The sequence below is a fragment of the Azolla caroliniana genome, unplaced genomic scaffold, assembly GCF_043228905.1.
Source record: "Azolla caroliniana isolate FFs.n. ecotype wild unplaced genomic scaffold, voAzoCaro1.0.p SCAF_11, whole genome shotgun sequence".
Lineage (NCBI taxonomy): Eukaryota > Viridiplantae > Streptophyta > Polypodiopsida > Salviniales > Salviniaceae > Azolla > Azolla caroliniana.
In genome coordinates, this window is record NW_028230446.1 from 17,275,106 (window position 1) to 17,290,105 (window position 15,000).

At 36.3% G+C, this 15,000-nt stretch overlaps 1 protein-coding gene across 2 annotated transcripts; it reads left to right on the forward strand.

Moving 5' to 3' along the window:
* The first annotated feature begins 2,789 nt into the window (after positions 1 to 2,789).
* LOC147858147 (shaggy-related protein kinase epsilon-like) lies at positions 2,790 to 8,755 on the forward strand. Of its 2 annotated transcripts, XM_087326885.1 has the most exons (13): positions 2,797 to 2,961; positions 3,149 to 3,237; positions 3,310 to 3,499; positions 4,546 to 4,638; positions 4,734 to 4,793; positions 4,950 to 5,222; positions 5,513 to 5,587; positions 5,710 to 5,766; positions 5,943 to 6,134; positions 6,292 to 6,387; positions 7,568 to 7,651; positions 8,170 to 8,272; positions 8,497 to 8,755. In XM_087326885.1, the coding sequence occupies exons 1-13, from the start codon at positions 2,911 to 2,913 to the stop codon at positions 8,574 to 8,576; spliced, it is 1,443 nt and encodes a 480-aa protein (XP_087183011.1). In that variant the 5' UTR covers positions 2,797 to 2,910; the 3' UTR covers positions 8,577 to 8,755. The 2 variants fall into 2 exon arrangements, with proteins under 2 accessions (XP_087183012.1, XP_087183011.1); XM_087326886.1 differs by having other exon boundaries at positions 2,790 to 2,961; positions 3,149 to 3,499.
* Positions 8,756 to 15,000: the final 6,245 nt, after the last annotated feature.

Sequence of the window (15,000 nt, forward strand, 5' to 3'; positions counted from 1 at the left end):
TGATATTTTCTCTTTTTGTAACTATTTTAGATACTTTGAACTCAAATAAATGGAATTAGGTACAATTACAAAGTTACTCCATGATAAATTTGGGGCCACACATATGTAAGAGATGGTTATATTGATGAGGATAGTGAAGAAAGAAAAGAATACGTGCATCCCCAAGTTAGAATACCCTTTAAAGTTGTGCAATACGAAAAAAAGGATTTACCCTCAACTTGGGTATGAACGGCAAATGCTTTAATGAGACAGGCACAGTGAATAGAAAATAGTTGAGTTTCTATCATTGAAATTTTTTCGATTTCCAAGTCACCTTGAACTTCTTGATATCATAAGTAGATCATTTGGTTGTTTGGATAGTAATTCAATAGCGACGTTGGTTCGTGGATGATGGATTGGTTAGTTCTTGGATATGCAAATATACAAATAGTCAGAGTGAAGTGTGGAAATGGGTAACATCACACCAAATGGTTGAGAAAATCATTCGCACAAGGTGAATCACACATGTTGAAGTTATCATGGCATATGGAAATGTGAAAAGAAGGGATGATAACTATTGGCATCGAATATGTAACTTGCATTTAAAAAGTTATACCCTTATTACATGAACATTTTGCGAAAATTGCATTGCGTGTTTAGATAGTTTTGCAATGAGTAGAAGTATTTTGTTGCGTGGAATTTGCCTTATGTCACTTGTGAACAAGGGTGACACTATGAAATTGAGCATTCATCACATGAATAGTATAAGTGAGTTAACTACTAACATATAATATGAAAAAATTGAGCTATGATGCTTTGACTACATGATATGAAGTTTATATCCATTGAAGGAAACATGGGAATAACGACAAATGCTCCATTCTTTGGATAGATGGTCATTTGTGTGAGAGAAAGATGTACAACATTTGGTTATGTTATTGCCAAGGCACAAAGTTTCAGATGTGTGTCGCCTCTAGGTCTTATTGCTTGGGTAGGTTGACATACATATATAGTAGTCGATGTGTGTACATATATTAAAACTCAACATTGTAATGTTCTATATCAACGAGCATGTAACATCTAACTGCATCGATGATGTACCATAATGCATCATCAATTACGTGACACAAACATGTATTGAATGTTGGCATCAAATGCATAAACACACACTTCAACGTGTACCAAATTGTGACATCAAATATAAACACACTAACATGTATCAAATGTTAACATCAATAGTAAAGTGCAGGAGATTCTCAAAATCGAATGTAGAATTCACTGACATGGATCGCATCCTCAACAACAAATACGGAACACACAAACATGGGTGAGGGAGGGAAAACAATTTTAGATGAGTGGGCGGGTAGGAAGGTATGAGAATGAGCATAATCCTTTTCTATAGCCATGAGAGAATTGCGAAGAAAATGTGTGTGAGAAGGTGAAGTGGGGTTCATGACATTATGAACTACATATATATATATATATAAGTTTTAGTTAGGAGGCCAAAAGGGTGAGTTAAAATGTGCAAAAGGCCAATTGGGTGGGGCGCATGGTACCGTGGAAGTTGTATGTGTAAGTGGTCAGAATGTCAAATGTGCAGAACATCAAGAAGGCCCAATGGCGGGGGAAACAAAGTGGCCATAAAGTTAAGGGGGGTGGAAAGGGCACACATATGTATCAGCTGGATTGTGTAAGTGTGTGAAGTGGTCGGAGAAGGGCAGGGGCGGGCAAGGTGAAAATGGGCGGTTGCGAGTTTGTCACCACGAGAATGTGTGTGAGCGAAGAGAGGTGCTAAAAATGCATGGGATACATACGTTGTTTACACACACACACACACACACACACACACACACACACACACACACACAAACCCAAAGATAGAGATAGCGATAATGGAGATAGATATATGTAGATATAGATAGATAGATAGATAGATAGATGTAGAGAAGAAATTGGGATGTAAAGAGAGAAAAGTGTTATGAAAGTGAATGGGCGCCCCCCCACCTCTTTCTTCTTCTTCTTCTTCTTCTTTCCCCTGTTTCCCCTGTTCCCCCCCACAACACACAATCCTCCCTCGAAGGGATGCGAATGAAAAATACGATAAAAACAAAACGAGAGAGAGACAGAGAGAGATCTGAGAGATGATGATGATGATGATGATGATGATGATGAGAGCTCTTCTCATGTATGGTGATGGTGGTCATGATGATAAATGATGTGTCTGTGTTAGTCTGATAGAGAGAGAGAGAGAGAGAGAGAGAGAGAGAGAGAGAGAGAGAGATCCTCTGTTTCTGTGGCAATAACCATACATACCCCATTCATTAGCCATAGGAACAGAGAAAAAGAGAAGAAGAGGAGAGACAAGAGAGGCATACTTCTTCTTCTCCTTCCTTCTCTTTGAATTTCGTCGTTCAAAGAGAGAGAGAGAGAGAGCAGAGACCAAGACCAGAGACCAGAGACAGAGACAGAGACAGAGACAGAGACAGAGACAGAGAGAGAGAGAGAGAGATATAGAGAGAGAATAAAACAGTCACTTCCATTCTTCTTCTTCTTACCCTTTCCTCGATATCTCTGTTTGCAGAGTGTGCGTACTCTTTTCTTCCAGATCCACTGAAACCAAGACAAAAAAAAGAAAAAAGGAAACAGAGGAAGAGAGAGAGAGAGAGAGAGAGAGAGATAGTCATAGAAAGAGAATAGGGCAGGGAGAGAGAAGAGAGTAGGAACAGAGACACCCCCCCCCACACCATCTCTGTTTTCTCTTCTCTGCTCTTCTCATTATTACAGTATTTTCCTTTCTTCTCTCGCTCTCTTTCTCTCTTTCTCAGCACAATCCATTCATGGCTTCTTCATAACCCTTCTTCTTTCTTTCTTTCTTTCTTTCTTCATAATCATCATCATCATAATCTTCTTCTTCTTCTTCTTCTTCATGTAATGCGCCGCCTGAAGAGCATTGCTTCTGGCCGAACCTCCTTCTCTGACAATGTAAAATTCTCTCTCTCTCTCTCTTAGAAAGTTAGATCTTCATTTTTGTGTTTTCTTCATTCACATTCCCAAATTTCCACTCCCAGATCACACTCTTGTGCTCTGTAGAGATAAAATGTTATGCATTTGAAATTTGTGATTAATGTATGATAAAACCCTGATTGTAGTTTGCCTTTTGCTTTTCAAGACCGGAGACAATAGCATCAAGAGGGCAAAATTCGAGCAAGGTGGAGCTGCAGCCGAAAGTAGCGATAACATCGACCATAGCAACAACAACAACAACAACAACAACAACAACAACAACAACAACAACAACAACAACAACAACAACAACAACAACAACAACAGCAAGAAGAAGGAAGGGCATGACATGGCAACATCTGCTAGCACCGAGCCTCGTCTTTCTACATCAAAAGTAGAAGCTAGTGCAAGTGTGAAGGTAGGAAGAACTAGTGGCGTTGAGGAGCTACCCAAAGAGATGAATGAAATGAAGATAAGAGATGATAAGGCCCACAGCTCAACCGCCACTGAAGAAAAGGTATGCTCTCTATTTTCTTCTGCCTACATTTTTCACGAGAAATGTTGGGAATTTCGTACTATGATTTTTTTTTCTGGACATTCTGGATTCGGATTTAACCTAATGTTTTTATGGGAACATGAGGTAAACTGGGCTTTTCATGCCCATAGAAGAAAAGCTCATAATGTCGAGCATTGCAGATAAACCATAGGATACGTGTTTCTGTAGGAAAATATTCTTGAACTAGGTATATGAAGAGCCTCAACCTCATATAAAGCTCACAACTGTCGAGCACAATAGGAACCTACTTCTGTTTTCTCTGAAAAAGGAGAACTTTTCACAAAACAGAAGCGAGTTCTTTCCCACATGGGGAAATGGTGTTGAACGCTGTAGACCAAAATGAAGAAAAGTGGAGTCTTTACCACAGGGGATTATGTTCGCATAACTAGGAATCATGTAGAGTTTTACCTGAAGAAGATTGTAATGTTGGTCATTGATGGGGAAACATGAAGTAAAAGTGGGACACATGGTGCAAAAGCAGGGCCTTCCCCACAATGGAAAGTATGTTCTGGGCTTGGCACCAATTCAAGTATGTGGATCCTTGTCTTCATATGCTCATGAAGTCATACATTCAGTAAAAATGGGCCCTTTTCTTCATGGGACATTGTCCTCAACTTGATATGTGGGGTCTTGCATAACTTGTAATGTTTGAACACTATGGCATGAAGAAGTGTAGATACATTTCCCACCTGGGAATATGTTCTGTAACTAGGTATGTTAATCGGATCCTCTCATCCTTATGTTCATTATATTTGTTGAAATGCTGCATGAAAAAATATGAGTTAAATCTGGCTCCTTCACACATGGGGCAAACGTTCTCTAGGGTGGTTACCCAATTAGGTATATAAAGCCTTGCCTGAATAATCTCGTAATACTTGCATACTCTAGGGAAACATGAGGAAAAATATCTAATGATATACTTCAATATGAAAAAATGTCAAAAACATTTTGCTGGTTAAAAATCTTAAATGTGCTTCTTGAATTATCCCTGTTTCATGACCACTCAGGACATTGAAGCAGCCCTTGTGGACGGCAATGGAGCTGAAACTGGTCATATAATAGTGACCACCATAGGTGGGAAAAACGGTCAACCCAAGCAAGTAAGTACGGGTTATTGTATTGGGACTTTTATTTTTTTATTCATTATATTTTGCCCTCTTCCTTTGAATCAACCTTATATTTGTTTTATCTATAGACAATCAGCTATATGGCTGAAAGGGTTGTTGGAACAGGCTCCTTTGGCATTGTTTTTCAGGTAAAGTGAAACTTGGCATTTATATTTTTCCATGGAAAGTATAAATAAATGAATGCTTCATTGATGACTCTATTGTTTTCCATGAGGTCATTAGACTTTGAAAGGAAAAAATTGAGACCTAATGATACCCAAAACCTTTTTCTTGAAAAATTTCAGGGTAAATGCCTAGAGACTGCAGAAACAGTTGCTATTAAAAAAGTGCTTCAAGATAAAAGATACAAAAACAGGGAGCTTCAGATTATGCGAATCTTGGATCATCCAAACGTCGTCTCTCTGAAACACTGCTTCTATTCTTCAACTGATAAGGATGAGGTATTTTTAAATCTGGTCTTAGAGTACGTCCCGGAGACGGTGTATCGAATTGCAAAGCATTATAACCGGATGAGTCAAAGAATGCCTCTGATATTTGTGAAGTTGTACACATACCAGGTAGATAAATATGTTTCTCTACAACGGAAAAGCCATAAAAAATACTTTGAACTAACTAGTTGGGTATATACCAAAATACCTTTAAAGTTTTGAAAAACTACTCGAATGCCTCTCAATAATACAAAATTTACTACTTCAGAGGGGTATTCTGACAATCTATAAAACTTTGGGGGTATTCTGATAAATATCCAAAAGTTATTGTTATTTGCCTTTTCTTATAATGAGTCTGAGACGGTGTACTCTTTTTTCCTTGTTCAAACTTAATATATGGACTTGTAATGGGCTTGCAGATATGCAGGGCCTTAGCATATATCCATAACGCAGTTGATGTATGCCATCGTGACATTAAACCTCAAAATCTCTTGGTAAAAAAGCATCTCTCTCTCTCTCTCCAAAACTTTGTGGGATATAATTTGCACTAAGAAATATTATTTAACTTCCATTTTTATTCACTTGTTTGCTTACTTGAGGGTGTGCCCCTATGCAGGTGAACCCTCAAACCCATCAATTGAAGCTTTGCGACTTCGGTAGTGCAAAGGTTTTGGTAAGTTCACTTGTTTTTAATTTTTTTCCTTGTAATATAATTATGTTTATTAGATATAAAATACCTCTTGGTCCGAAGCTGCAGTGTGTTTTTCTGTGCTATTAGCTAGAAATATAGTTTACATTATTAATAGCTAGAAAACTCTTGGTAACTGGAAAGATTGCCTGATGCTATAGGTGAAGGGAGAATCCAACATTTCATACATATGCTCGAGATATTATCGAGCCCCAGAGCTCATTTTTGGGGCGGTAGAGTATACCACTGCGATTGACATATGGTCTACAGGTTGTGTCTTGGCTGAATTGATGCTTGGACAACCTATTTTCCCTGGTGAAAGTGGAGTAGATCAATTGGTTGAGATCATCAAGGTTAGATCAATTCTTTGAAAAAAAGTTTAAAAACCCAAAAAATGTCCAAATGATATTTCCTTCAATCCCAGAAGCTTTATTTGAAAAATCACTCTCTTTTTAACATTCTTATACTTTTGAAAAGGCCGTTTTTACTAAGTAATTATTTTGCTTATAGGTTTTAGGCACTCCAACAAGGGAGGAGATTAAATGTATGAATCCCAATTACACAGAGTTCAAATTTCCACAAATAAAGGCTCATCCTTGGCATAAGGTAACCATGCAAAGAATAGTTATATATATAATTTTGTATTGTATTTTTTATATCTAGTATGTTATATTAATATGTGTTTATAAGTTAATATATTATAATCAAACTAGAACAATCCTTCATAATGTTGGAGGATGACAACCTCTAGCCTACAATTTTGCTCATCTGACACTATTCAAACATAGATAACATCGAAAACTAAAGATTTCGATGTTATCTATGTTTGAATTCAACTGTATATTTTGTTTCATATGTTTTTATCTTGCACACAGAATAGTATATATCTACATGCTTTATGTTCTACATGTTTAATAGCCTAGAATAAAGTGTAAATTGGTATGGGCTACACTTATTCCCCAATCTCAAGCAATCCTACTCCTACAGGCACCTTTATAACATCTATCTCTGGCTTTTGTGTGTTTCTTCATAATGAGTATACTACAAAAAGGATACGCAGATATCTACACTGACACACATTCATGCATATATAGGCTTTTTGGTTTGGTTTTTACTTTCATCTTTATTATCGCTGAAATCCTTTTATTCTTTCCATACATGATTTCAACATATGTTAAGTCTCAATATCAATGATAAAATACTAGCATTTATCATCGTAGGCTGTGTGTGTGATTGTTTCTTCCTATATGTGATTTCAAAGTACACCTATGAGTATTTACGTACTGAACTAAGCTTTTTTGGATGTGAAAACAAAATGGATAATCCAACAACAATTTCTATATGCACATTTAGGGGGGGTCTAATTATTTATGATTTCTGGGAATGAATATAAGCCTATGGCTTAGAGGCAAGAGCCCAAACACCAATTAATTTGATGTTTCAGTAGTGGTCTACATTTGTGCAATGTGCACATAGTTAATGTAATTTCTAGGTAAGAATTTGTCCCATTGTTCCAATAAAAGACGAGTCTTGTGTTTCTAGTCCTTCCAAGAAGAAAATTGCTTTCTCACTGGACATTCCATTTAAATATTGGTGAAACTTGACAGCTCCCATGTCAAACAGATTTTATAACTCATTAGATTAGAACTCAATTTTCTACTTATGGAGTCTAAACATGAATTACATCCTCCGAACTAGGGGTTGAAAAAATTTGTTCTTCGTTCTTCAGAAACCCATTATAAACATTGATATTGAATTTCTAGCCCTAATATTGGGGTTTTTGCAGATGTTCCACAAAAGAATGCCCCCAGAAGCAGTCGATCTTGTATCCAGATTGTTACAGTATTCTCCAAATCTACGATTTACAGCTGTGAGTCAGAATCTGAATGCAGATATAAATATATATTTCTGCATAAATATACATAAAATATTTATTTTCTCATGCATACATATATTGTCTGCATATATTTGTATACACCTCACATACTGTGCATATAAATATCTTGTTTCCTACATGTATAGAAATCCATGTTTATGAATTCCGACATATATATGCAAAGAAAGTCTTCATTTCTTAACATATTATTGTGCATAAAAAATCTATGGTTTTACTTGTGCATCTGTGCATAACAATCAGCACTTCTAAATTTATATTTATAATTTGCATTCTTATAAATCAAGTATGCTTACATTGATGCATATAAGTCCCCTGAGAGTTTCCATAGAAATATACACTTTATGTAGATTTACATAAATATATTCTAGTTTACATAAATAAAATCCATGCCAAGAAATTTATCTGCATGCTATAATTGCCGAATATACTTTTGAAAAGACCAATGGAATGGTCATGTAACAAAAAAAGATGAACAGTAAAACATTATGCAGCTCGAAGCATGCATTCATCCCTTCTTCGATGAGTTACGGGATCCAAATACTCGACTGCCAAATGGCCGCCCATTACCACCACTTTTTAATTTCAAGGCTCCAGGTATATATATATATATATATATATATATATATATATAGAGAGAGAGAGAGAGAGAGAGAGAGAGAGAGAGAGAGAGAGAGAGATACATATTATAGAAAGGTTCAAGGTTTGTATATAGATACATATTATATTCAAATACATATTCTATTTTGATTCAGTGTTCGTTGAAGCTAGTTATATATATTATGTTCTTTAGTCAAATTCTCACGAAATTTGTGTTGTAGAATTGAAAGGAGCTACAACTGAAATGACCAATAAGTTGATTCCGGAGTTTGTGAGAAGGCAAAACTCAAATTTGGTGTAGAATGCTCTCAAGGACACATGCTAAGCATGGAGAAAAAGCTTCACAGCAAATTGGCATTGACTCTGATATGGACAGACATGTTTGTTGCACATAGCTAAAGGAAGATGTATACACTACATTGGATGCTTATGCTGTAATTTGCTCTCCTTGGAAGGTTCTTATTTGGTCATTTATCATGAGCAATGTGCAATTTCTCTTTGTTCCACATTCCATTTGTCACACAACATACACGTAATAATATACACATCCACTATTGCATCCTTCTGGAGTAACACGATTGTATTTATCTTTCAGTTCGCAAACATTGGCAATACATACAACTTATGCACATACTTGAAAAACATATTTTTGATGTAACATCATCACATTCAACATTTGGCTCCCAAACTACCGATTCATGATGTGTACATGCTTTCACGTTCCAGAGCATTTGGAGACTTATGATAATCTTAATATATAAATATGTATGTAGATAGATAGATATTTATCATAAGTGAAAAGACTTTGCAATTTGTAAAATATAAACTTCGTGTAATCTTAATCTTAATAAATGGGTAAAAGAAGGAATGACAAAAGCATATAACAAAAGAAAGCATAGAGAAATAGGGAGGATGTTGATATTTTCATGTAGATAACTGACTAGCGAATAGTAATTGGCAATAGTTAGGTTCAAATGTAATTGAACCACTAAATTGTGCTTTAATGGCTTGACCAGTTTGATTCAGGCATACATACTTGTGGATTTGTAAACAGTTTGGTTTGAATGGTTATTTTGGTTCAGTTAAGCCTTTATCAATTTAGTGGCTTAATGGCTTAAATGGTTTAACAACTTAAATTGTATTATATGTAATTTGAACTTTAATAGCTTAATGTTTCTAGGGTGATATATAAGCTATGTAATATGTAATATGAAGTTTAAAATTTGATTCCTAACATTTGTTTTCGGTTATAGTTTTATTTTTTTATAAAGTTAAATAATAGACTATACAATCGTTAATAGTTTGTAGATCCCTTGAATAGTTTCTTTTGAGCTAGGAAAATCCTCAAATGGTTTGGTGTGAGTCGTTTGTGTTTACAGTTGAACACTGATCCTATTCCCTTGAACATTAACAACAAAATGGTCACCTATATTCGTGGTGGGCCTAAATCCTCTTTCTATTTTATTAATTGTTTTTTGTTAGGTAGTGCAAGCTAAAAGGAGTGTGCTAGTGCGGATATACATGCCAATTGTGTGGAATCCATTGATTAGAGATGTGGATGGGCTGATGATAGGCCAAAAAATAGGTTTCAAATGGGCTGAGTTAATCAATGCCCAAGGGAATGCATTAGTGGAGTGGGAGAGGTTTTTGTCCAATGAGGTGGGCACTCAAAAGGCTAGAATATGGAGAATAAGCAGGGGTAAAGGCATGCTCAAGAGAATTACAGATGCCATTGCATGCTACAAGAATACATTGGAAGAGGAAGAAGTAACAACCTCTGAAATTGCGTGGACAGGTCTTATAGATGCTGAAAACTGTTTAATTGGCATTAAGGGAATGAAAGTAGAATCGAACGAGGTATGCTACTACAAACTAGAGCATGGAAGGGCAAGAGGTGAGCAACCAGTCTTTCGAAGAGAAAAGTCGATTAGGCTGATCGTAAAAACTGGCAAGAATATGATTATTGACCCTAAGCCAAGGGAGATCACACCGGCGACAGTGTGTTGGCCTATAGAAGGGCATTTGGATCAGTTATCATGGGACCCAGCCAGGTATTTTTGGAGAACTCAAGGACAAACTGATGGGGAAAAGCTGGTTCAATTTTTCAGGTATAACACGAAGATTGGGAGGCAAATCCTTCTAGAACAAAAACATGACAAGGTTGCGGCAAGGAAATTTTGGATGCAGGAGGGCATAAGTGAAAGGAGACTAGATAAATTCTGGAAAATGATATGGCATGACAAATATGACCGCAAGATAATGATGTGTTTATGGCTTATTGCACATAGAGCCTTGCCAGTAGGGACGTGGGGTAAAGGCCCCAATGTAGACCCTCGATGTACTGCATGTGGACAGATAGAAAGCATCTCCCATTGTCTATGGGAATGTCGTGATGCAATGGCTGTATGGGGAAGGGCACTTCGTTTGCTTTGCCATGCCTCTAGTTTGTTCACCCTCAACTGGGGACATGCTTGTTGGATGTGTCTTGACGTTGATGTGGCGACATACGATAGCACATGCAATGCTAAGTACAGAGGGGAGAATGGCATTGTTCGGTTGATCCCTGACAACGGGGTACCTACAACTTGTGTACAGAATCAAAAACTTGAAGATCTTTGGATGTTGCTTGCCCCCATTACTATATGGCATATATGGACAACAAGGTGTACCAGGGTATTTTCCGCACAAAAACGCCCTCCAGCTGAATCGATTAAGCTAATTTGGCACACACTCATAACTACACTAAGAGCTCAATATGAGCGGATTAATGGTACTAATGATGCTGCAGACCTAATGAGGCTGAATTTTCGAAAAAGATGGTGTACGACACCAATGGCCGCAGCAAATGGAATGGATATACTATGGAAGTATGATGTACCCAGATGGTTGTTTACCCCTCCCATTAGTTGAACGAGGGGCGTGAAAGACATGGCAAGTGAGATAGTGAAGGTAGGTGATGTATCTGAAAGGATGGCTTGAGTCATATGTAAAAGTGTAAGATAAATAAGTGAGATCTCTCGTATGTAGGCTAGGATAATCTTGGCACGGCCTACCTGAGAAAGGGATCGTGTTCATGTATATTTTAACTAATGGAGTATATTCTTTTTTGTAAAAATAAAAGGAGTGTGCTAGTAGCCAAAGTATGGCTTATTAGGGCAATGAATCTACCTACCAAGAAAATGTACCTTTTGGATGTGACAGACCTTCCGTATCTAACAAGTCTCCATGGTCCCTATGTGGGGGTGTGGGGTACAATTTAGTCCTTAATTGTGCTTGAGGATAGTTTCACACATATGCATTGTGTGCAATTGTCCTCAGTCGGGTGTATGGTTGTGGTTTCATGAGGTAGAGCTTTTAGGTGTAGATTCGGAGTGCCACTTAACATGAGGTGATATCGAAGTGGTTAGTTGGAGGGGATTGATGCGTGACTAGGTTTTTGCATGAGAAGTCTTTTTCCAACAAGGGTGGGATAGATGGGACGGGGACACTTACAAATAGATGGATGGACTGTTGGGCACATTCGTGGCAGCATTGGTTGGGCACCCACTAAATTGTTTCCATCTCCCATCATATGAATGACACATATTTCTTGGTTATCCTCGTTGACGACGACTACTATGTCGGTGGGGACATGTTTGGCGATCTTTGAGCGTTTATTATGATGTTAAAGCATACTGTCATTCAATTCTCGACTATTCAATGTTGGGCTATGATTATAGCCATTATCTTAGTCTAGTACAAGATGCAAATGAGAGGTTTGTGTAGAATATATATATATAGCATTTGAACTGTCTTGTGTGGTTTGAAGCTGCCATTTGTAATTTTGGGATTGGGCCTTTTATGGCTTACTTGAGCATTGCAATCATATATTTCTTGCAAAGCTGAATTAAAATGTTCACAAGAAGTTGATATAGTAAGTTAACGCACAAGAAATGAGGTCCAACAACATTTTAATAGGAAGAGATACTTAAATCTTGTTTTTCCAATAATTGCAAATGTCCAAACTTTAGTATGAGGGTGAAAACAACACAAAGGAGAAAAAATTGATGTGTATGTTTGGAGCATATTAGTTAGGGTTAGACAATCATGGAGAGAATATCAAAGTAATTGCATAAAGACCACAATGTCTTTTTTAAACTACGATGATAGAAGGCTATATGGTTACGTGACTTAGATGTTGCTAAGGATGAATGCCACATGTCATTGAAATATTCCAAATTTGGAATCCTTGCCAATGAATTTGAAATTGGCGAAGATGAATATGGCTATTCATAAACCCTAATCTCATTATGCTCATGCAAAGATACTATTTAAGAGGTGAAGATGAATATGGCTATTGATAAAACCTAATTTCATTATGCCTATGCAAATATACTATTTAATACAATGAAAACCTACACTTGATATTGATGTCAGTGACAATTACATGTTGATGTAGGAGTCTCGTGATGACTTGAATGCGTTAGTGTCAAGCCATTGATATATGGATGCATTTTGGCCAAAATAATATTCTCAAAGCATGAAAATTGTATGTTTTCATGACATTGACAAAATGACAAGTGGGTCTGACTTAGTGCTTGTTGAGCATTATGGATCAAAAGGTTTTCTATGGCCATCAAGATAATTCTCTTAGACCTTTGTTACTACATTGGAATGAATATTAAGGAATGGTTGAATTTCATCTAAGTTGAATATTCATATGTAATTTTGTAAAGTCTTTAGTTTCATTATTCTTTTGGCCTTAATACTTCTTTAAGAAAATATGTTTCATATCTTGACCTAGTGGTTATTTATTTATCATCGAAATAGTGGAAATATAAATAAGCAATGAAATAGTGGAAATATAAATGTTGATTTATAGCATGGGATAACTAATGATGATGGTTGCATACAATGTGACGTAAGAGTCCCTACAGCCAATGAACTAGGAATCATGATGTTTTTGTCTCAATTTATAGTAAGTAGGTTTTTACTATTACACACCTCAATATGATTGTTGGCATATGATTCACCGACGTGAAGAACTCAAGGGCAAGGTTTGGTTTGCCTAACAAAAAAGGAACATGTAAACCAAAAGCAAGCAAGGAATCTATATTGGCAAGTGAACAATGTTTGTATGGAATCTTATAAACCTTTATGGTGATAAGATTTTAATTTAGTTTCAGCAAGAAACACCATGGAGAAGTATGCAAAAAATATGAAGAAGCTATGATAAATTGTCTTGAGCGTCAATTAACACATTAATGAAAAGTTGTATCTCATTGTTGGGACGTCGAAATCAATTTTTAAATGACCCCAAAGCGCACATGGATCCACATGTTGGCCTCATACAGAGGAAGGTTTCTATGAAGATAATGTTGCTACATAATAAATATATGGTTGGTTGTATTGTGAGCATAGGTAGGGGGTGCCAAAACTATCTAAGTCGTGTGCCCTTAGGTATGAGATATGCACATGTTTAGACAATTCGATCTAGGGTTTACATAAACCTACCTATAATAACACGAGCAAGCATGTGTTGCTCACATTCGACTAATCCTACCTACTCTTTAATATAATGCATATATTTAGTCAATGAAGAGGGATCACAAAAAATCATGTGCAAGACAAGGGGCCCCTAATGCCATCATTTTCGGTCTTTTTGGTGGCTTTAGTTATGTTGATATAAAACATGCATTATTTTGAGGGAGCAACTTCATGTATTGGCCTCCACATAGTTGTCTCGATAATAAAATGACAAACATAATCATTGTTGTGACACAAGGTATGGGTATCCATGAGAAATGTGGATCAAGTAGAGGGTTCATACTCCACTATATATATGTATTGTGCATTGAAGGTTTATTAGAAAATTCCTTAAACAAAACATTTCCTTTCTTTGTTTAATCATTTAAATGGTATTGTCTTGTACATAAAGTAATACCAAAGGTGGGTTTTCGAAACCATTTTTTCGTTGAACCATGCGTTATACTTAAAATTTATTTGTGGCCATTGACTTATATAAGACTACATGTATAGTTCTGGTACAAATAACTAGGTTATTGGAGTTGTTTGGATACGTTTGTTGAAAATGAGGTGGGGACTATGTCCGCTTTGGTGGGAAGGCTAGAGTGAGGGCTGTTGAGAGGAATTTTGAGAGTTCTATGATGTAATTTTGTTTGCTAACTAATGCGAAGTAGTGATTTTTTGGAAAAAAAAAAGACTACATGTATAGAGCTAAGTTGTAATGTTAACTTCGTTATATTGATACGTTAGTGTGTTTTCCATTCTTATGTAGAAACGATCTTGATGGCAATTCAAAGGCATATATTAATGGTCTCCATGGTGAAGATTTGTTTTGATTGTCATAAACCTCATATTTTGTAGATGTTTTTTGTTTTTTGAATTTTTATCGTCGTTCTGTGCATTTTATAAGAATAATCAAACCCATCGACATTGTCTTTGTGATTTCCTTAGTAAACTTATACTATATGACCGCTAGTAATCTCTCTTTCTTTCTTGGTCTCTTCCATTTTCTTATCATTCCAATTTTGACAAGTTATGGATTGAATAAAAAAGCACTACAAGCCCTACATTATTCAAAAAGGGGAAATCATCGAGAAAGAGAAAACTTACAATTTTTAAAACTATAATTATTATCGAGCTTGGGCCAAAAAATATCAAAAAACGAGGTGAACAGCTGTGGGCACTCATAATGGAGAATGAGAAATTGAAAAGTTCTTTAC

Excerpts from the sequence above, each read along its gene's own strand:
- LOC147858147 (XM_087326886.1), top strand. The coding sequence starts at position 2,911 with ATGCGCCGCCTGAAGAGCATTGCTTCTGGCCGAACCTCCTTCTCTGAC. Across the intron at positions 5,223-5,512 it reads TGAAGTTGTACACATACCAG|ATATGCAGGGCCTTAGCATA; the intron begins GTAGATAAATAT and ends ATGGGCTTGCAG. Across the intron at positions 6,135-6,291 it reads AATTGGTTGAGATCATCAAG|GTTTTAGGCACTCCAACAAG; the intron begins GTTAGATCAATT and ends TTTTGCTTATAG.